The sequence below is a fragment of the Macrotis lagotis genome, chromosome 5, assembly GCF_037893015.1.
Source record: "Macrotis lagotis isolate mMagLag1 chromosome 5, bilby.v1.9.chrom.fasta, whole genome shotgun sequence".
Classification (NCBI taxonomy): domain Eukaryota; kingdom Metazoa; phylum Chordata; class Mammalia; order Peramelemorphia; family Peramelidae; genus Macrotis; species Macrotis lagotis.
In genome coordinates, this window is record NC_133662.1 from 265,082,900 (window position 1) to 265,108,200 (window position 25,301).

At 45.0% G+C, this 25,301-nt stretch overlaps 1 protein-coding gene across 5 annotated transcripts in view; it reads right to left on the reverse strand.

Moving 5' to 3' along the window:
* Positions 1-25,301, reverse strand: part of MLPH (melanophilin) — a 69,322-nt gene that overhangs the window by 33,267 nt on the left and 10,754 nt on the right. For 4 of the 5 annotated variants that reach the window (XM_074189789.1, XM_074189792.1, XM_074189791.1 and 1 more), the window contains exons 2-9: positions 20,950-21,085; positions 12,210-12,431; positions 10,912-11,045; positions 9,134-9,172; positions 8,251-8,348; positions 7,684-7,815; positions 6,473-6,647; positions 4,319-4,488 (exon numbers count right to left, since the gene is read on the reverse strand). In XM_074189789.1, the coding sequence (XP_074045890.1) occupies positions 4,319-4,488; positions 6,473-6,647; positions 7,684-7,815; positions 8,251-8,348; positions 9,134-9,172; positions 10,912-11,045; positions 12,210-12,431; positions 20,950-21,059 (1,080 nt within the window). In that variant the 5' untranslated portion in view covers positions 21,060-21,085. The remainder of the gene's footprint in view (positions 1-4,318; positions 4,489-6,472; positions 6,648-7,683; positions 7,816-8,250; positions 8,349-9,133; positions 9,173-10,911; positions 11,046-12,209; positions 12,432-20,949; positions 21,086-25,301) is intronic. The other variant, XM_074189793.1, reaches the window with a different exon arrangement.

The window sequence follows — 25,301 nt, forward strand, 5'->3', positions numbered from 1 at the left end:
TGGACCAAAGAGTTCTTCCATTAAACATTTTTCCTATTGTTTAAAACACTGTTAGAGAAGTGAAGGTATGGAGGACACAGCCTTTTTCTCAAAGAGCTGATGTGGAAATTCATAAAAAAGATAAATTCACTAGACATTATTCTTGGAGTCAAGATCTCTGTTTTCATAATTTGGAGTTATAAAACCTAAGTTTGACTCTCAGTCCCATCATGTATTAGATGACCGGTCTTGAGTCCATCTCTTCATACTCTGTGGGTCTCCGTTTCTTTCTGTGTCACATGAAGGAGCTGACCAAGGTGATCTATGTGACCACTTTTAATACTCAAATTTCATAATTAGCTTATTCTAGGATAATGATCCTGATACCATAGTTTTGTTTTTGTGATGACCAAGTGATGGAACATATATGAAAACATAGCTCTTGTGATGTGACCTTGGGCAAGTTGAGTTTCAGTTTCCTTCCATGTAAAATTTGAGTGTTGGACATAATGTGGGCTAAAACCCCTCACAGTGTCCTATCATGGTGCTGGGGCAAGAAAATGAGACAAAGCTATTTTTGTCTGGATCATGGGACTCAATGGACCTGGTTTCATCATAGTAGAGGGACAGCTCTCACAAACTGTGATGGAACTCCAATATTATGGGACTTCTAGACTTGGCCCAGAGGCCTAAAATGGAGCATGACAGAGAAGCCAGAGAGTGGGGGGGGGGGGCATCAAGCCTATGGGTCATTTTAAAAGATAAAGTTTCTACAACTACCCAAAGACTGGGTTGGGTAGGAAATTTTCATCAAAAACCAGTGGAAGATCAGAGAATAACAGGCCAGAACTACAAGGAATCAACTCCTTCATTTTGCGGATGAGGAAACAAAGGCCAGACAAGAAAAGGGACATAAGGTCCTGTGGTTGTAGTGGGTAAAGTCAGGATCTGAACCCCAGGATGTTTTCCCACTGGGTCATATGACCTTCTTTCTTTGAATCAACTCATTACCCAGCTCCATTAAACAGGTCTGATTGAACTGGACAAAACCCAGCAATATTCTAGGTTCATTGGTTTATTGATTTTGCCAAAGCCTGAAGCCACTGAACACTTAAATTCATCTGAAGCCCTCTCCCTAGGAGCAAACCTTATGATCCTTCCATGTTGGTTGGGGGTCAGAGAGGAGACATATGATCAATTATAATCCATGCCAATTAGTGTGGGGACACCTGAGTCATCCCGGAGCTGGTGGGCAGTAGGATGTTGTCTGCCCTGAATTTTGGAGTCCTTTCTCTAGTCCTCTCATGATTCAGTTCCCTAACCTGCCTCCTTTGGTATCTCTTATTTGTCAGTAAATGACCTGAAGTCATGGGGGAACTTCCTGTCACAGCTCCCTTTCTAGGAAGTTGTTGGGACTGATGGGCGACCTGTGGAGAAGGACCCTGATGCCCCTGGTGCAGAGGACAGACTGGCAGAGGTGGGGAGTTGAGTGTGGGAGACTTTCCATTTTGTCAGATACTTAAAAAATTAAAATAAAATCTCATCTGGGTCCCCTGGTCATTCCAGGGATTGGGGGGAGACTATTTTAGATTAGGAAAAGACTTTTTCTCCCTGTTTTCAGATAAGTAAATAGTAACAAAATCAATCTAGAGCCAGAAGCACCTTTGAGACTGTCTATGCTATCACCTTCAGCTTACAGATGAAGAAACTGAGGGTCTGAGAGGATCAGGGATGTAGAGCTGAAATAACAATTATAATAACTAGTATCTGCATAGCTTACAAAGCCAATAGGTTCAGTTATTATTCCCATTTTATAGATGAAGTAATTGAGGCAAGTTACAGTGGTTAAGGGACTCATCTTGGGTCCCTTAGGATTTGAGCTCCATCTGGTCTTTTTGATTCCAGGGCCAGCATTCTATTTTCTAGGCCATCCACTGCCTCCCATCTAAATCCAATCAATTTACAGCAGAAGAAGTGGAGGCCAGAGAAGTGACCGATTTGTCCCCAGCCACCCAGGCTGCAAGAGGAGCACTTAGCACAGTGTGACATGTTCACAAAATGAGAAATAATGTTATGACACTTTGATGGAAGGAGATGTGGACCAGCTGTCTTCATGTAAATATCCATGAGTGTGTGTGTGTGTGTGTGTGTGTGTGTGTGTGTGTGTGTTCTCATTGTGGTCAATTCCCTGCCCTGGGAGGGCACCCAGCATAGATCTGGGAATGTCATTGGAAAGAGATCTGGAATGCCTTCAGATGCTATGTCCTAATTTTACAGAGAAGGAAACTGAGGCTCAGGGAATATGTTTGGGTTTCATAACCTCATGTCCTCATTCCCTTCTATTTTTAATCTTAAGTAGAGACATCTTTCTGCTAAGTAGAAAATTCTTTTGATAAAGTGAGCAGTGACTCTGAATGACTGTATCAGCGTCTGGGTTTGGGTTTGGGTTTTTTCCCAGGTATGTTTTAAAGATTAAATGATAACATGAACATGATAACCAGCCTCCTCACTCCTCTCCCTGCTCCAGTTTGTCTTCTGTACAGCTGTGAGAGGTCTGAACATCCCACGCTCAGGCTCACAAAGACTCTGGTGGGGAGAGACCTGGCTTGGACTCAGGAATAAATTTTGCCTTAGATGCTTATTGGCTATGTGCCCCTGGGAGAGTTACATCCTCTCCCTGTGCCTCAGTTTCCTCTTCTGTAAAATGAAGAGGTTAGGTCAGATGACCTCTGAAGTCCCCCCAGTATGATCCTTCAGTACTTCCCTGCTGCCTGTAAGATTCAGCCACCCCAGCCTAGGATGGCCTGCCATAGACCACCTCCCACCCAGACTTATTACACATCATCCTCTTCACACACTTGGCTCTGGTGAAACTGGAATACTAGTCAGGTGTTTCCTTAATCCAAGACGGGTTGATCATACATATTTAATAACTGGCTGGTTCAAAAAAAGTATGGACGACACACATTTAGGTTGAATCTATAATATCAGCATTTTCCCCATCACTTTCTGAAATTCAGACAAAGCACAAAACAGTAAGTTAAGCCCTGATTTGAAGCATTTGCTGATTTTCCATGTGTCACTGAACTCTGCCCGATAGGTTCTGGGTTCGAGCTGGTTTGGGTTGGTTCCAGTACACCACTGCCTGAATCTGACTTACTATTTTCCACCTCCGTGGATTCCCACAGGCCATCCCTGCCTGCAATACCTTCCTTCCTTCTCAGTCTTTTGGAATCCTTTTCTGTTGCCCAGGCTTAGATCAAGGGGAAGCCATCCCTGATGGTCTCCCCCCACCCAAATCCTTTCAAGAGACTCCATTTGATTTGTCCTTTGCCCCTTTCACTCCCTCCTATTATATGTCTATGATAGATCTGTATTCAAGTCGCCCAGCAGAATGGAAACTCTTGGTGGGTAGGAGTGAGCAGCTTTTATCTTCATTTCCCTGGGGCCCAGCATGAGGTGCTTGTGACAGAATTACTTGGGACAAGGTAAATGATGGCCAACAACAAATCTTACAGTCTTTGACATCTTAAAGCAAAACCAAAACTGTGATTTGCAACATATCCTTTTGTTGCCTCTCACTTATTTGTCCCCAGTTTGGCTTGGGGTTGTACGATTTTTAACACACATCCTTAAATTCTTCCTCATGAAACCATATTCCATTGAATATTAGGTAAATGGTTTGAAAATAAGATTCGTTTTCCAAGTGTAGACTTGACTGTTGCTCATAGGCTTCCAAGGGGCTTTAAATCAGATCTGAGTTCCTAGGCCTTCAAAGCAAGGTCATTTCTACCTTTAGGGTAATTTTTGCTTTTCATTTTTCATGAAGTGCGGTATGGTGCAAGGTTGGATGGCAACATTCTGTCTGCATTGGAGAATTTTTTTATTTAAATACTACTGGGCTATGATTGAGCCTAGACTTGGGAAAAGTCACTATTTGTTATAGAGATGCTGAAGGCCACATGGCTGGAACAGACTAGTTAAAGGATTTTTGAGCTGTGCAATCTAGAAAGGGAGATTTTGAGGAAATAGTGAGGGTAGAAGGCCCAGGGAGCCAAGGCCAAGAACCAAGAACTTTGGGTCCAGTTCCAAGAAGTAGCTGGAATTTTCAGAAAGCTGACTGAGATCCCTGAGGCTGAAGGCCTGCATTTGTCCTCGGTATTATGAAAGGTTTCTGCAGTATAGCGTTCTTAGTACTTTTATATATGTGTCTAAAAGAAAGAATTCTGAAGACATTTTGTTGTAAAACTCTCAGCTCCCTAGTGTGGCCCTGTGTGAAGTCGGTCACCTATCACACTGAAGAGAAGACGAAGGTAGATTCTTGGGCCTCTGCTCTTACCTCAGTTTCAGAGTGAGTCTTTATTTCCTGGGAGGAAGCCCAGCTTTTGTGTTCGGAATGGTGGGATGACTGAGCTGCCATCTTGTAGGCCTTTCCAACATCCTCATCTGAGGTGTCCACATCAGCAAAGTCCTGGAGCTGAGACTGGTCACTCCCCTTGGCTTCTCCATCTGTGGAGTGAGTGTGCTTGAATCTATTGGGAAAGTTTTATAGATCTGGAAAAGGAAGGGATTCCCAACCCCCCACTACCCAGACCCAATGACAAGAAGTCCGTACAGTTAGTGTTGGGGACTCTTAGAGGCCATTGAGTCCAGTCCCCTCATTTTATAGGAAAGGAAACTGAGGCTCAGAGATGTTAAGGGCCTTACTTGGGGTGATATAGCCAGTTCCTGGCTAAGCAACCCAGCATCCCTGAGCCTAAATTAATTTCTCCATTACACTAAATCAAGTGAAGATCAAGTTGAGATCATCGAAACTGCAGGCCTCAAAATTATAATGGTTGATCCTAAAGAAGAGATCTTCTATTTCCTTATAGGTGTGTGTATGTGTGTGTGTGTGTGTGGGGGTGCTGTGGGTGTCGAACACTGCATGTGGCATCAGAATTTTTAGATTGTTGGTTAGTTTTATTGATCTTCTCTCTACCCTTCCCCAGCTTTGCTTTTATGCCTTATTAATTCTGGTCATGTCCAAAATGTACATCTCATTTTGAATTTTTAGTTAAGCACCATGGTAAGGGTCAGAGGCAGAGGAATGCCAGGCTCTCCAAGTTGGAGGAAGCTCAGAGGCCATGTAATCTGCTAGTCATCCTTCTCTTAGGGAATGTCCACTTTTCTTGGCCTCTGTGGATACTGAGTTGGCCTCTTCACTCTCAACAAACCCAAATCTTGCTCCTCCCTTGGGGGGCTGCTGGGGGGTCTCATCCCATAACATCTGGATGACTTCCATCTGCCCCACACTGGGAAGTTCCCAAAGCAGGGTCATGGATGGTAGGATGCTAGTCCTTGGTTGCAAAGGATGTTCACAGAGCAATGAGCCCAACCCTCCTCCTTTTGTAGATGGGGAAACTGAAGCTAGGGGAGAATTCCACAGATTGTATTAGAAATGAGATGATGGCAATACAGACAGGAATGGAGTGTCTACTGCGTGCACCACATGAGACTGAGGGTCTCTTTATGGATAGGTCTTTGCAGATGGAGCATTAGGGGGCCTAATTCCTGGAGTACAGCCATGCCCTTGGAATCTATGGATCTACAATGACTTTCTCCAGAAGGCTACAGGCTCAAGATTCCTGGAGACTTGGTTTGTGGGATGATCCTTTTTGACCTCGATGGTCATTTACTCAAATGAAAGAATCAGTATCAAATGAGATATTTGTAAAAATGAGATGCGTATTCACAGTAGGCACTAAATAAATACTCATTTCCTCTCTTCTCACCTAATTCAACCCTTTCATTTTGCAGGTTGGGAAAGGGAGGCTCAAAGACTTTTCTCTGATATTAATTCCAAACTGATGCATTTCTACTGATTCCTCTTCCAAAGGGATGCCCATCCATCACATTCCCCACTGTTTCTTCTCCTCTCCGGGCTAAAGCATGTCCATTTCCTTCCACCCCCTGACCTCTGGCCTGGACTCATGGCTCTTCACTATCCTGGCTGCCCTCTTCCAGATCTTTCAAGTTGTTCAGGCCCTTTTGAGAATGGGGGACCCAGTAAGGAGACCCACAGCCAGGGCCCCTTAAACCTTTGCTGTCCATAACCATATGCTCATCAATCTTAATTCTCCCAGGGCTGTCCATCTAGGGCCCTCTCTTCCTTTCCCCAGCTCAGCCTCTGTCCCAAATGGTGCCTTGCTTCTTTAATAGAAAATAGACTTTTTAGACTGACCGGGGATCTCTCAATGTTAGATCCTTATGCTGATGCAGGTCGGCTCTCTGTCTAGAACTTTGGGATCTGAGGTTTGCTTTTTAGTGCTTTCTATATTCTTGGAAACATTGACAAATATCCAGGGGAAGACAGAATTAATCCAACCCATCAGGGAGGCCAAGGAAGGGCACAAAGGGACTGCAAACCAATGCCTCTCCTATAGACCAGGGCGATGGTCTGAGGCTCCCAGCTGATCCCACCTCCCCTCCCAGAGAGCACCCTGAGGCTTACCGGGGTGGAACGTTCTTTCTATGCTGGAGTCCATGAGCAGAGAGACTTCAGGGCTGCTCTGTGTCTGCTCTGGGAGGAAGTCCTGGGCCTTGGGGGTGAGGCCAGCATTGGTGATTAAGGCATCTTTCAGGGAGGCAGCTTCCTCATCATTGGCACTGGGATCATCTGAGAGGATCTGAACATAGGGGCTCTTAATTAGGAAGGTGAGGTGCCTGTGGCTCCTCTCTGGGACTCCCTGCTCCCCAAAAATAACTCACTCTATAGGAATGAGGCAAAAGAGCCACGTAAAGTCTACAGACCAAACTGTCTTCAAGCTTTGACTGAGAGCCTCATTGTAGGAAGAAAGGTTTATGGATGGAGGGAAACTTCAAGCCCTTTTTACAGAGGGGGAAACTGTCACCAGGTAGTAAAGACTTAAGATTTGAACCCAGATCCTCTCACTGCACCACACTGCTGGAGAAATGTCAGAACCCTGTTTTCCTTAAAACTCAGAATATACTTTCAAGTTATTTTTTTAAAAATTAACCAATAATTCATAAAAGATCCCTGATATTACTATCTGCATGCTCCCCTTGGAAGCTTACTGGTGGTGATTTTTATTCAGACACAACTGCTAAGGGACAGAGGTTTGCCATCTGCACCAAGGGAGGGTCTGGTCACAAAATGGAGATCCAGGTCCTTTGAAATGAAGGATCCAAGTATTTCTCAGCATTTCTGTTATTGTGGGCTTGTTGAGAGACAAAGAGAGGTAGCACAGCTGACCTTGGCCCGGAAGAGCAATTTAGACTTGTGGTCTCCTAGTCTAGCCTCCTGGTGGAGAAACAGTGCTGGATGGGGAGGAGAGCATAGATCCTGGAGACAGGGGGTTTGGGTTCAAATCGTGACTCTGCTCTCATACTCACGATCCTCAATGAGCCTCAGTTTGCTCCCTTATTAAAAAAAAGGTGGGGGGATAACTGTGAAGATGACCTGTGAAGAGGGCCCCGTCCAGCTCTAAATCTGTATGAGCCATTCTCTGCCTATAAGGGAACTTCTCTTCTACCTGAGGAGCACGAGACAGCTTGGGTGGAGGCTGGTCCACCAAGGAAGTCCTGGTCCTCGTGTCTGAGGATGCCCACATTACCCAGAAGGATCTCCCTGGTGGAGGGCTAGGTACTCGAAGGTGCTGGTGTGCCAGCTGCCAGAGTAGGCACCCCACCCCCGCCCAGTACCTGAAGGCCGTCTAGGGTGGTTGGTGTTGGAGAAAGCTGCAGAGACTGAGGAGGAGACTGAGGAGGAGACTGAGCAGAATAGTCAGGGTCCACTTCAAAGTCGAAGGGGTGAACTGGCAGCAGCCTTTTTTCCTTAGAAGTGGGTGGGGGGGCAAGTGAGAGAAAAGGCAAAAGTCAGGGGCACCAGAATTCACTGTGGAACACCTGCATCCACTGGAGGGCAGCAGCATCCACTGGGTAGGAGGCAATGGTACCTCACACCCAGCCTCAGAGTGGCTTCTCCCTCAGTCTCTGCCACCCTTTCCTTAGCTAATGAAATGCCATTCAACTGGGAAGAGCAGTGGATAGTGGGGATGTGGCTGATCTCAGGAAAAACATTGAAAACCTAAGGAACTTGCTCCTTATTGGCTGGGACTGAAGACAAGAGTGGCCATGTTTCTGTAAAAACTGAGAATGCTGAGGATCCCCCAGCTCTGGTGCCTGCCAGAGGAGATGGGACCCCTTTGGAGGGGACTGGGGAAGAAGGTACAGTAGCAAATGTGTCTGGGTTCAGCTGGGGACACTTACTTTATTGGGATGCTGAGCGCCCACCCCATCCAGAGTCTCAGCTTCAGATGTCTGCTCGCTCTCCCCGCTGCCTCGGAGGGGAGAGAGCTGGGCTCCACCTGGGATGGATGGGAGACAGGAGCTGAGAAGGACCCTAATTGTCATGGGGTCCAGTCCCTTTGTATGGTAGATAAGGGAATTATGGTCAAAAGGAACTAAGTGACTTGTCCAGTGTCACACTACTCTACAAAGCGAGAAATGTCTAGAATTCAGGTCTTGCTCCACCTCCATTACTCTAGCCACTATCCCTCAGTGCCTCGGGGAGTCACAGGTGGACATAGGAAGATAAGCATAAGGGACTGATTCTCACTGAAGTATCTGTATTTGGGGGCGGCTAGGTGGTGCAGTGAATAGAGCACTGACCCTGGAGTCAGGAGGATCTGAGTTCAAATCTGGTCTCAGACACTTAATAATTACCTAGCTGTGTGGCCTTGGGCAAGTTACTTAACCCCATTTGCCTTTCAAAAACCTAACAAAAAAAAGCATCTATGTTTGCTAAGAATCCCATGGATAAAACATGAGAATCTAATTTGACCCTTCCCTCCTCCCTTGCTTCCTTCCTCCCTCCTTCCTTCCCTCCCTTCCTTCCTTCTCTCCTTCCTTCCTTTCTCTTCCTTCCTTGCTACTTTCTTTCCTGCGTGACTGTCCACCTTCCTTCTTTCCATTCTTCCCCAGGTGGAGTCTATTTGAGTCCCAGCTTCTCTCCCCTTTATGCAGACCATAACCACTTCAAGCAGAACTCTAAGGTGGGGAAACTGGAGCTTTTCCTCAGGGTTCTGGTTCATTCCTTGAAATTTCGGTAAGAATGTAAGAGCTCCTAGACAGCACAACCCAGACCACTTACTGCTCACATTTGGCAGGCTGAAGGCTCTGCTGGGAAGACCTGGAAACAAAGGGAAGACATTCACTGAGAAATAAAGGAGATGCTGCGTTTGCTTAGCAGAACTTAAAGGCAAATATCTATGCCATTTTTCATCGTTGTCATCATCAGCATTCTCTGGAGGCATCCTGTAAAGAAACAGCAGCAGGTCTATTGGTGCATAGGGTGGACCTGGAAAGGCCTGACACATTAGCATGTGTGACCCTGGACAAGTCTTCTTCATTTGCCTTTCCAGTAATAACTGATATCCTAAGAGTGCCTCCCTCCCTCCCAAGCTTGTTGGGAGGATCCCATGAGATCAGGCAAAGAAAATGCTTTGAAAACCTGAAAGACCCATAGACATGGTAGCTCTTAAGGTTTTATCATTGGCAGGATTCAAACCCAACTCTTCCAGTGCTCTATCCTTTCTACCACATCGCCTTTCATTTTAACATGAAAGCGTACAAATACCTTTTCTAAGACATTGACCTTTGTGCTTTTCCTTCCTTAAAGGTGGTTATTTGACATACTAGAGAAACTGTTGAACCTGGATTCAGAAGGGACCTGGATTCAAATCCTGTCTCAGATACTGGCTGTGTGACTATCCTTTCTGAGCCTCAGTTTCTTCTTCTGTAAGATGAGGTCGTTGACTTCCTGCCCTAAATCCTGGATCTAACTGGTGAGCTCTGCTCTGGAGATGGGATGCTCTGCTCTCCAGCCCAGTCCTACGGCCCCCCACCCCTCCCCTCCCCCTCCCGTCTCCGAGCAGCTGAAGGAGAGAGACCTTGGTGGACCAGGGCAGCGAGACACCATGAGGCTCACACTGCCCGATGCTGCCACCTGCCGGCGCAAAATAGCCTTAGCTCTAACAAGAGCAAAGCTGCTGAACAGAAGGGACCTCAGACACCTAGTCTGACACCCCCCCCCCCCATTTTACAGATGAGGAAATTGAGGCTGGTGGAAGTTGCCCAAGGAGTTGCCCCCACATAGGGGATGATTCTATCACTTGATCCCCTTTTGGTATTTACATTAGTTTTGCCTCAATTAATTGTTTTTATTATTAGGAGACTGCTAGAGGACCCAGGGGTGCGTGTGCTGGCTAGAGTCAGGAAGACCAAAGCTCAAACCAGGCTTCAGGTCCTTCCTAGCTATGTGACCCTGAGAAAGTCCCCTAATCTGTCTGCCTGCCTCAGTTTCCTCTTCTGTAAACTAGGGATAATAATGACATCTACATCCTAGTTTCTGGGAGAATAAAATGAGAAGCTTATTTCTCTCTCTGTCTCTGTCTCTCTCTCTCTCTCTCTGTTTCTATCTCTGCTTCTCTATGTTTTCTCTCTTTTTATCTCTCTTTGTGTGTGTCTGTCTCTCCCTGTCTCTATCTGATTCTCTGTCTCTGTCTGTCCTTATCTCTGTCTGTCTCCCCATCAATGAGAGCTGCTGCTGCGATTTGTGTCATTTGCTTCTGCAGGATAGTTCACCTTCAGTCTGGGTAAGGTAACTAGGGGGGCGGCTAGGTGGCACAGTGGATAAAGCACCGGCCTTGGAGTCAGGAGTACCTGGGTTCAAATCTGATCTCAGATACTTAATAATTACCTGTGTGGCCTTGGGCAAGCCACTTAACCCCATTTGCCTTGCAAAAAAACCCAAACAAACCTAAAAGTAAGGTAACTAGGGGCTCCTTTCCATGAAGTCCCCATGGGAACATGTGTGCAGAGAAGCGCAGAATTGGAGAACCTGGCCTCACCAGTCTCCCACATTCTTACCTAAGGCCAGGGAGCCATCCTGGTCAGGCTGCAGCCGACCGTAGAGAGAGTGCATCACTTTGGCGCTTCCAAAGCGCTTAAACCTGGCTCTCACATGCTCATAGTACCACTCAAGGGAGCCTGTCTTCACCACCCTGTCAAGGAAAAAAAGAGAGCCTTGGGAACCAGGAAATGTATGCCAGTATGTGCTTGTTTTCTGTGGCCATCTTCCTGTTCACTTCAGCCTTGGTACCTTCATGACAGTCCCACCATTCAAAATATAAATAGTTCAGAGGTCTCTGATGTCATCAGCATTGATAGCCCCTCCGCAGATCCAGATAATGACCCCTCTGTGGCTCAGTTATGAATCATTTTTTGGAAGGACTCTTATGGAGGTTTGCCTTCCTGAACCTCATTTGAGCCCCTCTAGACTGGGGAGGGAGTGTGTCCCCAGCCCCACCTATAGCCTTTGCATCCTGTTGCAGAGATTTCTGCCATAGCTTTCAGGACCCCAACTCCCCTCCACGCCTCATGAGGCTGCCCCAGAAAGACTTCAGAAGGCAAAAAAGCCCAGTTTACATTCCAATCAGACTTTAGAGATCACAAAGGACTTTTTTTACTGTGACTCCAAGATTTCGGGTTGAATGGGGAAAAAACCCCAACAAAACCCCAAATTTGAGTGAGTCACTTAGAAAGAGAGTATGGTAAAATGGAGGAACCTTGGTTTTGTTGGCAGAGGCTTTGGATTCAAATTCTAGCTCTGTCCTTTAATCCCTGTATGAATTTAGGCAAGTCACTGGACCTCAGTGTCCTCTTTTGTAAAATGAGGAGGGGCGGGGTGGCTAGGTGGCGTAGTGGATAAAGCACCGGCCTTGGAGTCAGGAGTACCTGGGTTCAAATCTGGTCTCAGACACTTAATAATTACCTAGCTGTGTGGCCTTGGGCAAGCCACTTAACCCCATTTGCCTTGCAAAAAATAAAAAACCTAAAAAAAAATACTAAAATGAGGAGGGGTGTTTAGATGACTTCTGAAGTTGTTCCTCATTCCCAGTTATTGTATTATATCCTCATTTTACAGATGAGGCTCAGAAAGGAAGGGACTTGCCCCAAATCATACAACTGACGTTTTGTATCAAACCCAGGTCTCCCGGTTCAATGATAATCCCTAATAATAGCTCATAGTTACCCAGACAGCCCTTGAAGGTGTGCCAAGCTCCCCCTTCCAGACTTCCTGGCAGTGATGCTGACTTGGGTTAACAAACAGAGGCAGCTCATCCAGAGCCTCTGGCCCACCGGCCCAGAGCCCTCCCTGCCCTCACCTGGCCAGCCGGCACGGATCACACACCCAGGCCTGTTCTCGGTGATTGTAGCTGCCGCAGTTCTTGCAGCTGTACAGGTGACAGTCCAGACACTGGCGTTTGTTATTGATGAGGAAGCGGTAGGGCTGGAGACAGTGGCCACAGTGGGTCTCGTTCAGGTGAACCTGGTGTGAAAGCAGCTCCTTCTTAGTGCTCTCTTTCTGGATCTTGCCCTTGAGTTCCCTTAGGGAAGTGACAGAAAAAAAAAGAGAAAGTGGCATGAGAGAAAACTGAGGCCCAGGTCCCTTAAGTGACACTAGTGCTAGGAGCTGAGGGCTCGGTGCCCAAGGAGGTGGGCTCCCCTTTGAGCTCTGCCCTGTTGGTCTGAGGCTTCTCTCCAGGGCTTCAAAAGCTTGGAGAAGGCTTATGTCTCAACAAAGGTTGTAGAGAGAGTGACTGGGACGATGAATATTGCTGAATATTTCTGCACGGTGGCCTGCCTGTATACAAGGTGGAAATCCTCCACTCCATTTGGAAGTGATCTCAGAGACCACTAGTCCCAACCCCTCATTGTACAGAAGAGGAAACTGAGGTTGAGAGAGGTCTTGGGATTCAAACTCTAGAAGGGAGGGACCCCAGAGACCACCTAGTCCATCTCCTCATTTTATGGCTGAATTAAAAACTTCAGGCCCAGCTTAGGGAACACTTCTGGAATTGAATTAAAGGAGGATTGGGGTTTAGGAGGAAGAAAGAATACTAGATCAGAGATGAGAATAGGAAAGGGGGACAAGGGAAGAAAGGGTGAAAGAAGGTGAGGAAACCCACCCAACATCAAAAGAAAACATCATTCTTTCATCATATTGTCTCTCAGAATATGTCCTCCTCTCCTGGTTGAATGAGGTTGTAAAGGGTGAAGGATTCAAATATGGAAAAGATGTCACCAAAAAAAAATGGGAGCAAGGAGGAGAATGAGCCAGTCTTATGCCTTTTCCACTTCCCACTTCAGTGATTTGGGCAGGTCACAAACCTTTGAGGGGGGTGTCTCAGTTTTCTTTTCTGTGGAATGGGAGGGGGTTAAATAGGATCTTTTTGTATAGAGATGGCTCAGCTGGTGGCAAAATGAAGAGTGCTCTAAGTCTGGAGTCTGGAAAATTTAAGTTTAGATCCTGCTTTAATCAGTTCCTAGTTGTGTGACCTTGAGCGAGTCACTTTGTCTGCCTCAGTTTCCTCACCAAGAAAAGGAACAATAATGGTGTCTCCCCTGCAGAGTTGTTGTGAAGGTCAAATATGGCATTTGTAAATAGAGTTTATGCTATAATGTCTGACACATATATAAATATGTATTCCCTTCTCCAGCAAGACTTTGAGAGTGGGCTGGTCTGACTGTATTCCTATCACCAGGGGACCAGCTCTTTGTAGCTTGGTTCATCTCTAGAGGAAACTCCTCTTTGGATCTTAACAACTTATCAAGATGGTCAAAGTGGTGGTGGTGGTGGGAGTTGTCATCTTCATATATAGAAGGAAAACCATACAAGGATGCCACAAAGCCTAGAAGTAGGAGCAGGAAGGGGGTTCCACTTCATATCCATCTCATTTTTTTTCCATTTCCATTGTTAGGAAGGGTTTCCCTCAAATTGAGCCAAACTCAGAATTTTTGCAATTTCTTTCAAGTCATCGGTTCAACAAACCTTTATTAAGTGCCTACTGTATGTGGTAGGTTCTACATGACAGCCTTATACCTCTCAAACCTTCTCCTGTTGTTGTTTTGACAAGGCGATGGGGTTAAGTGACTTGGTCAAGGTCACACAGCTAGTATAGTATATTGGGGACTTGACATCTAAGATTGGGGTTCAAATCCAATCTCATAGCAAATCACCCTTTAATTGAGCCTCACTTTCCTCATCTGTAGGTTGGGGATAATAATTCCCTAGATAAGGAGTTTCAAGGTGACTTAAGGTCAGAGAAAGCAGTCATCCTATGGGATTTGAGGGAAAGGGGTTGCTAGATGTTAAAAGCCTTCAGCTCAGGGTTGGTGGGGATCCAAGAGTTAAGGAAGCTGGGGCCCTGCAGGGATGCCCTGGCTGACTGTGACTTGCCCCTTAGAGATTCAGAGCCTGATCTGTCAGTCCTCACATGCCTTCTCCCCCTTGGGGAAGACAGCTGACTTCCCCCTGCAGCTTGTGTTGTGTTTACTTAGGTCTAGGCCTGACTCCCTGAACTGAGTAGCTCCAAGGTCCTCCTCCCTGAGTTATTTCTGTCCCAGGATGGAGGTTCTACCTGAGGTTATCTCAGGAATACCAAGCCTCCCCTCCTCTTATTTGCCCAACAGGGTAAGGTGTGGTATTTATTTTGCAGGCTGGACCTTTTCATGAAGGTGTTTTCCTTTTCACCTCCTCCAGACAGGCCCCACCTATGTCTTTCCCCCATTGGGCACCATCTTGGAGCTCACTCTGAGCCTCAGGGACGTGGGTAGGGCAAAAGGCTTATAACCATTAAGACTTGACCATATGCTCCTGGAAACCTCAAGGTTCCCCAAGATACTGGGAAAAATTTGTGATCTCCTGGATGTGGAGCACTTAAAATCAACCAGCACACATTTATTAATCACTTACTGTATACAGATAAAGGCATCAAAAATCGCACTAGTATTGGTATGTACTTGAGGAAGGACTGATTAGACATGGGAGGCTAAAGCATGCTACAATGAAAAGAACCCTGGGTTCAAATTTCAGTCACATCTAGGTGACTATAAGAAAGTCTCTTTGCCTCTCTAGGGCCTCAGTTTTCTCCTCTCTAAAAATGAGGAGTGGGAGTAGAGAGTGAGGGTGGACCAGATGCCCTTGGAAGTCCCTGTCCTCTGAAACCCTAGCTTCTAATGGGGGAGAGAGTATGTAGATGAATAGGTCCATGCAAGATCCATCAGAGAAGTCAACATGGAAGGGAGGGGTCTTGGTGGTGGCAGGGCTACGATGGTGAGTTTGAGCTGAGTCAGTAAAGATTGCCAGAGAGTGACTCATCCAGGCCTTCTCTTCCCCCGAGTGACTCTTGCTCAGACCCTCCCATGATTCATTCCTTCCTCAGGAGTCCACCCAACATGGAGATAAAGGAGATCTCTAACACTTGAGTACATCAAAAATGCTGAAAATATGGGGAGTACCCACTGTGCCCCTCTCTATCGGTCTTTGGGTGAAACATAATTTTAATTCTTTGGAGAATGTTCTGTTCCAAGATTCATGGTCATGTAATATCTTCAGAAGAACAACTGGTATCAGAAAGGTGGGGGTTATTTCAGGGGTTATTTTGAAGGCACCAGTCACTTTTCCAAAGACCACCCAATCCACTCTCCTCCTCCTTTTGAATTCCCATCTGTATAAAATATTTAGGAGAATAGTTTACATTTGCATTGAGGCAGCCTGAATGAAGGCATGATGAGCTATAGGCAGCCCAAGCTGATTCAGTGGAAAGAGACTTGACTTTGGAACCAGAGGATCTGAGTTTGAATCCAAGTCACCACAAGGGACTTTGGGAAAGCTGATTCATGGCTGTGGGCTTCAATTCTAACCTCTGTAGAAGGGGGGGGGGAGACTCAATGGCTTTTGGGGTTCCTTCTGTATTCAGAGCTGGGATCCTGTGATAAGGGAACAGGTAGGGTTTTGGCAGCAGCCATCTTCCTTGTCACAAATTGACTGACTGGGGTAAAGAATTCAACCTCCATCTGTGCTCACTGTCTTTTGATTGTAAACAGTGGACTCAGTTCGGTCCAGCCAAAATGCCTCTAAAAGTCAGGGTATGAACCAGGGCCCCCATGCTTGTGTCAAGGGGTCTAAGGTCCTTTGTTGGATATTGGCAACAGAGACACTATTGCGACCTTCCTTGAGGGTCTTGCTTACTAGGGGAGATGCACAGCATCACAGAGAAGAAAAGGGGAAGAGAGAGGACCACAGCAGACTCCAGTTTGGCAATGGCAAGGAACCATTGCATCAAGCCAGGGACCCCATTTGGCTTTAGCCAGCATCTAAGCCTAAAATTACCATGAATAGCCACTTGATCTTTCTTTATTGAATTGACCTGAACCCTACTTTACAGAATAGGAAAGTGAGGCTGGAAGTTGTGGTGGTTCAAGTTACCCTTTGCCTGAGATAGTGTTGGGACAAGAGCCTAGATGGCAAGACTGGGGATCACCCTGTTATTTTTCTCCCTTGAGTCAAACTCATTTTGTCTCAGTACTAGAATAGGTTATCTTAAACTTTCAGGTGGCAGATGCTAGGTCCTATACGAGGGCATTGCCAGGAATAACATTCGAGAAGTCCACTGGACAGGTCCTACTGTCCCCTTCTTGGCTGCCTGGCCAAATACCTGATGGAAGATGTTGAGAATGAATCAGAGACAAGGCATCCCTATGAAGGACCTTGCCTCCTGGGTAATAGTTGCATCTCTGGAACTTAGCTCTCTGTCTTCCACATGCAATGTCTCTCTCTCCACTGGTTAATTGGCTTCAGAGATTCAGAGAGGGTGATGTATAGTAAAGTCCAGAACTTAATCCTGGGAAGTCCTGGGTTTGAATCTTGTCTGCAATGCTGGATGACTCTGGGTAAGTTAGTTTACCTCTCTGAGGCTCAATTTTCTCCTCCGTAAATGGGGAACCCTTCTCTCAGGGTTGCTGTGAGATCAAATGTGATGAAAACAAACTTTAAAATCTTAAGTAAAAAACCAATCATTTGAAGCCTAGTGTAGTTGGGCACTGAAAGATGTTAAGGAAGTGAGGAAATGAGAAAAATATGGGAGAAAAAAAGAGGCCATGGGTAGCTGATGGACAGCTCTTGCGTCCACTGGGAGCCTTTTGGTGTTAGCAGAAACTGGAGAAGGCTGCCAGCACTCTGGGGAGGAGTCCCTATGGCCGGCATTTGGGAGAACTTGGACGAGAATGCCATAGACTGAGCATGAGTGGGTTGCAATCATCACCACAGGGACCAATTGCACTTGGATGTGGCTGGAGATCTATAGGAGTAGTCACTATCTCAGAGAAGAAGGCCTAGGTAGGTCCTTGTTCCCTCACCTACCTAGGGACATGGAGGTTCTGAACCACAATAAATCTGCAGAACTGAGATTCGAACTCAGCTCCTTTGCTTCTGTTGCTTTCGGTGGGGTTTTAAGACAGGTTGGTGTATGAGATCACTGGTTGAGAGATCAATCAACATTTATTAAATGCCTCTTCTGGACCAGGCACTGGGGATGCCAAGACAGAACAGGGCTCCTTCCTGTCCCAATAAGCTTTTTTTTCACTGGGTTTCAACCAGTAGAAATGGGAATTTACAGCACATTTAGGGTTAGAAAGAAGCCTGGGGATCTGTTTCATCCCTTGGCACCAGGGACCTGCTCAGTGTCTAGAGAGGTGGAGTGACTTGTACACAGTCACACAGAGCAAACAGAACAAGCCTCCTTTAGATAACAGCCCTTCAGCCACATAAAGACTAACATCATGACCCCCTCCCCTGCTTGAGCATTCTCTTCTACAGTCGAAACATCTCTGCTGTCTTTGCCCTGTCTCTGCTTCTCAGGCTGAGGGAGATTCATGGGACCAGAACCTCAGTTCACATTCTGACCTTAACCATTCAAGAAACAAATGCCAACTGTGTGTGCCCTTATGAGACCAATAGTCTCATGAGGGAGATAAGACAGTTTGGGGAAGCTTCTGGGGGAAGCATCTGGCTTTTTCTGTGTAGTTCCAAGAAACCCTGAGGTTTGGGACTGGGGAGGAGTGGAGTCTGAGTCTCCCAGTCTTTAGAGGGTTCTTAGGGGGAACAATCCCAGGCCCTCAAACTTCCTGGTGAGATGAGTGTCTCCTGTCCACTTCCAAATTATCCATCCAGTTTGCAGACCTTCACCAAGGGGTCAGGCTGGAGAGGGGAAAGGCCAGGTTTTCTGTTCAAGTAGGTCATTGTTAGTCAATTCAATGGAATTCAAGCCAATTCAGTTCCTAGGCTCCTAGGTTTAGAACTGAGATAGAGAGCATCTAATCTGTAAGCAATCAACAAATGGTTATTGAAATTAGTCCAAGTCCTTCATTTTCTAGATGAGGAACCAAAGGTAGAATCACTTTACACAATATAAGAATCTGGAGGACCCTTTACCCTGAACTCTTTCCTCAGTTTTCAGGTCCTTTGTTATAAAGAAAATATCTGGAGACCTCCTGATCTCTTATTCCAGGGTTACAGACCATCCAGGACCACAAGCTTCTGTGTAAGCCATGTGACAGGTTTGGAGAAGGGAGGGCAAACTTTCCTTATTTTTTTAAAAACATTTTTCCTATTTTTTGTTCAGATATCCCAGTCCTTTCTGGAAGACAAACAAGCAAATAACAAAACCCAAACTACTATATTTCTCCCTCCTCTTTTCCTCAGAACAGAACTCTTCCTTGGACAAATCAAAAGTCACTTTTAATGCAAAACAACCCACACAATGATTGTGCCTGATAATGTATGCAGCATTCTGCTCTAATGGTCCCCCACCTTCCTGCTGGGAAGAGGGAAATAGATTTCATCATCTGTCCTTCAATATTATTGTTAGTTTTTCAGTTACTCAGATTTCTATTTTCTTTCCTTTCCTTGGAGAGGTGCAGGATGTAGTATATACTCTCAGGCACAGCTGCTTTATTGACTGGCTTTGTTGAAGTGGTATTTTTCTCCTTTTAAAAACTTTGTTATAATAGGCAGTGTGGAGGGATGAATAGAGAACTGCCAGAAAGGCATGAGGTCAAGTCTTGCCTCTGACATATACTGGTTCTATGATCTTGGGCAAATAATTTCTCTTTTCAGGACTCTTAGTACCTTCTTAATGCCATACATTTTGGAGAAGATGTCAATCTGTATTGACAGAGGGAGATTCTTATACTAAATGACATTTCCCTAGCCTAGCAACCGTCCCTTTGTGCATTAGTGGTTTGCAATTCTTTCGAGAATGGTGTTTTCATATAAGGAGGTAACAGTTGGAGAAGATATACACACTTGTTCCTCAAGTTGGGCAGGGGAAGTAACTTCAGCATTTTTATTGCAATAAAATAACTGCAATACTTTAGCATGTAGTAGTGAGGGAAGGCTATGTGCGCCCCTCAGTAGAAGAACCAGATCGTACTAGACAGGTGCTGTGCTAGGTGCTGATGTGGTTAAAAGATGCTCAAGAATTGTCCTTGCTTCTCTCCCAGTAGTGTGGAAGATCCTGGAGGGCAGTTCTCTCTGTTTCTGACTTTGCATCTTTAGCCCTGTGTGCTGACACAGTTAATATTTAATAAAAACTTGATTGTTTTGCATTGACTATGACATACGGTTCAGTAGGATAAGCTTAGGAAAGGGTAAAGTCCCATTGAAGTTTCTGCTTCATGGCATTGGGCATATCATGGTGGGCTTCCAGGACAAGAGTTCGGCCTTGAAGGAAGGGTAATGTTTCCACAGGCAGATATGGGGGGAGTGGCGGAGGGTGTACATCAATGGTGAACTTGTGTCTACAAGAATCAGTTCTTGACAAAGAAAGATGACCTTCTCTGTGGCAGGATGCTGATGGAAATCTCTTCTTTCTTGGAATGCTCTTCTCTTGGCTCTCTTGACCCCATTCATATCTTAGCTGGCATCTCTCTCAGATGTTCTTCCTTTTTCTCCCAAAGACTTATTTCTTCCCATTCTAGCAGTCGAACAGTCCAAAAGTCTGTCCTTGGATCTTTGCTCCTCTCTCTTGCTCTCAGAGAGAGCCTACTTGCATGGCCCCCATGTTCACCTCCTGCCAGCTTCCAATTAGTGTGAACTATGTATGAACCCCCTGAAGTTGTTGTAGGCAATGAAATTTGTAACATTTCTAATTATAATCATGTAACATATGGTCATGGCTTTAGCCCAATAAAAATAGGTGGTGAAAATTCACTGTGGTGTGACCACTTAAGGGACTTTGTTATCATCACCAATGAAGATGATTCTCAGACTATGGTTATCTCTAGCCCAGACTCTCCTTTTGAAGCCAAGATTGAGGCTAGCCTCCAACTCCCTATAGGACATTGCCACATGTGCAACCTATCTAAGGATGAGGTTAATACCCCTCACCGACAAGTAGTTCCTCTTGTTACAATTGGGGGAAGGCAATTATACATCCTGGACCAGTAATGAAAGTTCCATCTCCTCCCTTTGCTTTTATACTAGCAGATTTGACTTGATTTAAACAAATACCCATCTATCATGAATAATAGAATTGTCTGGCATGTATACATTTATATGTGTATACATTTATAAAATACATTTAATTTCATTCATAAATCTAGTGGGAAAGCCTCAGAGGTCATCTGGCTCAGTGGTATCAAACTCTAATAGGAATGGGTGGGTCATTAAACTATACATAAAGATCCCTGTGGACCAAACCACATATTATATATGTCTTATTGTATTTTTATTTAATAAAATATTTCCCAGTCAAATTTGAATGTAGTTTGGATCCTCACTTGGAGCCTATGTGTAACCTCTTATGTAGACTAACCTCTTCATTTTGCAGATGAGAAACTGAGGCCCATGGAAGTGAAATCACTTCCTCCAAGTCACAAAAAGAAGTAAGAGTTGAACACTGGAGTCCTCTGACTCCAGAGCAGGAACTGAGGATACAAAAGAAATGAATAGTTCCTGTTCTCCAAGAGTTTACATTCTCCTAGGGCATGGGAAGGGCAGAGGGACAGGAAGCCCCATGTAAATAGAAAGCCAAAGACAAAATCACTATCCAAGTTTCTTACTCCAATCGTTCTTCTTCTTTCTTTCGAAGATCGAAGTCACGTTGAACCACCTCCCACACATGCTTGGCCTCTTCATCTGTAAGCTTGGAGAGATCCAGTTTTCTGCCCATTGTTGCTGGCGGGACACAACAATACCCTAAATACCATAGAGAAAACAGTCAGTCAAAGGGGAGCCAAGTCATCCAAAAGCACTTAAATCATAGGACCCAAATCCAGAAGGAACCCCAGAGGCCTTGACTCCAACACATTCATCTTATAGAGGCTCAGAGACTGCAAGGGACATATACAAGGTCAAACAGGCAGAAAGGGGGCAGAACAGAGATTTGAACCTGGATCATTGATTTGGGGTGGGAAGGACCTCAGACTATAGAGCCCAGAGGTGATTTAGTGAATTACCCAAGGTCATATTGACAGGCTTTGTCCCCAGGTCTCTGGATTCCAGGACTATTGACTCTTCCTCATAGGTACCTGTTTTGTGACTTGCACTGGGCTAGGCCCTTGGGATGTCAAGACAAAAAGAATCAGTACTTGTCTGCTGAGGAGGATGGGTAAGACTATGATGACTGGAGCTCTGGACTTGAGTCAGTAAAGCCTGAGCTCTAAGTTAGTCTTAAAATATCTGTGTTTGTTCTTGGATGAGTCACTAAATCTATATCTACCTCAGTTTACTCATCTATAAAATGGGAATGATAACAATTTCCATTCCAGAGTTAGTGTGAGGATCAAATGAGTTAAGTGCTGAATACATTCCAGCAATAACTATTAATTACAGAATCACACCATAATTTCCTCATAAAATAGGGACTGGCTAAATAAACATAAAAGTGATGAGTGTCCCAAATGATTCCCTGTACTCCATAGATGATCTTTGAGAGGAGGCAAATGATTGGTTGGGTATATTAGCAATAATTTCTCACAAGGGTTATTCTGTAAATTCAATCTCTGTTCCCTAGCTCCCTGTTTAGAAAACAGCCATTTCTTGCTGAATTGGGCTGTCAACAGGGGAAGAAGAAGTTTACTCAAATTAGTGATTTGTTACTCATGTGACCCTTGCCCTGTCCCCAACTCCCCTCTCTCTCTGACTTCCATTGGTTGCTCTCACTACACCTTATGACAGTTGCTGCCCCAAGAGGATGTGGCACCAGAGATATAGGCAGACCCAATGTTCAGTCCCCAGGATCCTAGATTTGCTGGGGAAGGGGTCAGCTCAGAGAATGGGCTAAGCAGATGGTTGATCAACCCAGCAATGGGTGACATAAAGATACCACTTGGAAAGTTACTTCAGTATAGATGAGTGATTTCTTGATTTTGTCTGATGCAAATGTCTAAATGGGAGCAGCTTTGATAGTGTCCCCTCTCACTCCCTTATTTAGCAGTATCCGTTTTGTCTCCCCCAATAGTAGGGGTGGGAATGTCCAGTCTGCTGCCCATGATCTGTCACTGCCATGGCAACCTCAGAAAATACTTGAAATCCAATAAATCTAAGAGCTTTTCCAGGGTAAATTAATTAAATGTTTGATCAAATATAGTAGGTGAATGATGCTATAATGATCCAAATGACCTTTGACTGAAAACAAGGTTCTCCATTCTTGCCCTACAGAATGGAAAGCTCCTTGAGAACAGGGAGTGGTTCTCTTTGGTCTTCATATCTACAGCACCCAGCACAGAGTCTGTCTCATGAAATGGGGACTGAATGTGTGGTTTCCTTGATTCATGAATTCCTCACACTTAAGTTGCAGTTTTACTGTTTTTTATGAAGCTTATGATCATGGAGAATTGCCTAGACTTGCCCAGGGTCACACAGCCAGTATGCATGAGTCCAGGGCAGGACTTGAATCCTGGTTTTCTTGGTTTTGGACTGGGTTTTTAGCTACCATGCCAAACTGCTTCTCATAGAAGAGAGGTTGGATAAACACTTGTGGATCGACTGACTCATCTTGAAGGAGACCATGGGGTTTGGCAGAAAGTACTTTGGAACTGGAGTTAAAGGATGTGAATTCTAATGCTGACTTTCACCTATGTGGCTTTGGGAAAGTTTTTTAGGTCTGATAGTAGAGATAATGCATGAAGTGTTGGTCCTGGAGTTGGCAAAACCTGGGTTCAAATCCTACCTTTTATGCTTACTACCTATAAAATCTTGGGCAAATCAGCCATATCTGATCCTCTTATTTCCTCATCTATAAAATGAAAGAGCTGGCCAAGATGGTCTGTGAGGTACCATCTATGATCTTGGAGCTTGTGGTCTACTAAAATTCCCAGATCTTTTTTAGACAAATCCCTAGATTTTTATCTCCCAATCAGAGATCTGTGAATTTGTGTGAGCACTCCATTCCCTAGGGAAGATTGCAGAACCTTTCCACTTAAGTAGAGAAGCATTAAGGATTGTTGTTTCCAAGAGATTAAATATGAAACATGCCACACACCACTTGACAGAGAAGGAGGAATTTAAAAATGAAGGAAGAGATCTACATTTTAGGACATGGTTAATGCAGGATTTGTTTTTCAGGACCATGTAAATATGATTGATGGATTCTCTTTCAGTTTTTATAAAATTCTCATTGGAGGCAGGGGTGGAACCAATTTCCAAAAATTGTTACTTAGAAAAAGAGAAATGTCATGACTGAAAAATTCCACATTCATGAGGATAAGCATCTCCAGACTTAGCTGGTCTGGTCCTTGAACAAGGGAACTACAACCCATCACTGGGTGTGCTCAGGATGTTTATGTGTAGATCACACCCAGAGTAATATGATCATAGGTTCGAAGATTCAGAGCTAGGCTTATCCAGCTTACTATTCTGGGTCAGTCAACAGGTTGCTGTTGTTTGTTCTAAAAGAGGATCCTGATATTAGGGAGGTGATGCCATGGCATGCAGGTGAATTGGATGTAAGTGAGAGGGTGCTGGGCTTTTCCCTCAGAGCCATCTGGTCCAGTGGCCAGTGGCCAAGTGGATCAGGATGACAGGGGATGACCCTCACTTACTCTACACCAAACTCTGTCCACAGTGCTGAAGACACAGAGAGAGCATCAAGCAGTTCCTGACCTCTGGGAGCTTCTATTCTAACACGTTGACAGAAAAAAACATATTTAAAAAAATAGATACCCAATAAATAAGTAATATTTGAAGGAAGATGCTAGCAGAAGGGGGTGGGGAGAATGCTCCTTTTGGAGGTCATTCTGGAGCTGAGCCCTGAAGGAAGTGAAGGAATCTTCTCCTATTAGTATCACCTCCACCATCACCAGGTATTTCTAAAGCACGATCTAATCTAAGCCTCACAACAGTCCTGACAACTCAATACTAAGCGTATTTATCCTCATTTTACAGATGAGAGAACTGAGTCCCAGAGGGGAGGAGTTATTTGCATAGGTTCATGTAGATAAGAAGTTGTGGAGTTGGAATTCTAACCAAAATTCTAACCTATCAGGAAGAGTAGATGATAAATCCAACACCTCAATGCGAACCTGAGAATATGGTAATATTTGATCCATTTAAAAAAATCTTCTTTTAGGGCCTAGGGTGGAGTTTTTCAAGTCTACTGAGGCAAGCCAAATGCCCAAAGGCTGTGTACGAAATCACAAAGTGGCATCACATAGACCTGACCCTTACAAAACTGGAATGTCTGCTGTGAGGTGGGTCATGTGTTATCCTTGCTGGATTTGGGGGGATGAGGGCAAAAGATGGAATTTGGAGTCCATCAAACATGGTTAATTCCAATGGGCTCAGCTGCTGTCACATGGATTAAGGTCCTAGCCCCATCAAGAGCCTGTAGAATAAGGGGTTGATAATTTCTAAACCCAACTGGCTAGCAGAGAAATCTAGCAGATGCTTGCTGTGGGGACTGCAGGCCTTCCTTAGTGTGCTCCTCAGCTAGCTCCCATTTTGTATCAAGATGATCTACAATTATTGGTCTGTGAATAGCTTAGACCTGCCAGTAAAATATAAGCTTCATGAGGTCAGGAGGTATTTTGAGAAAGTCTTTATAACCTTAGTGCCTAGGGCAGTGTCTGATACATCAGAGGAGCTTAAGAGATGCTCAGGGAAGCAGGATGGTATAGTTGAGTCCTGACCCAGGAGTCAGGAGGACTCATCTTCCTGAGTTCCTATCCATCCTCAGACCCTTATTAGCAGGGTAATCCTGGGAATGTCATTTCACCCTGTTTGCCTTAATTCTTCATCTGTAAAATGAGCTGGAGAAGGAAATAACCACTCCAGCCTCTCAGTCAAGAAAACCTCAAAGAGGGTCACAAAGAGTTGGACATGACTGAAATGACAACAACGAGGAAATGCTTGCTGATTGACTTTCTTGGCTGAAATGATTAACTTACAAAACTTTCTAAAGGGAATTGATGAA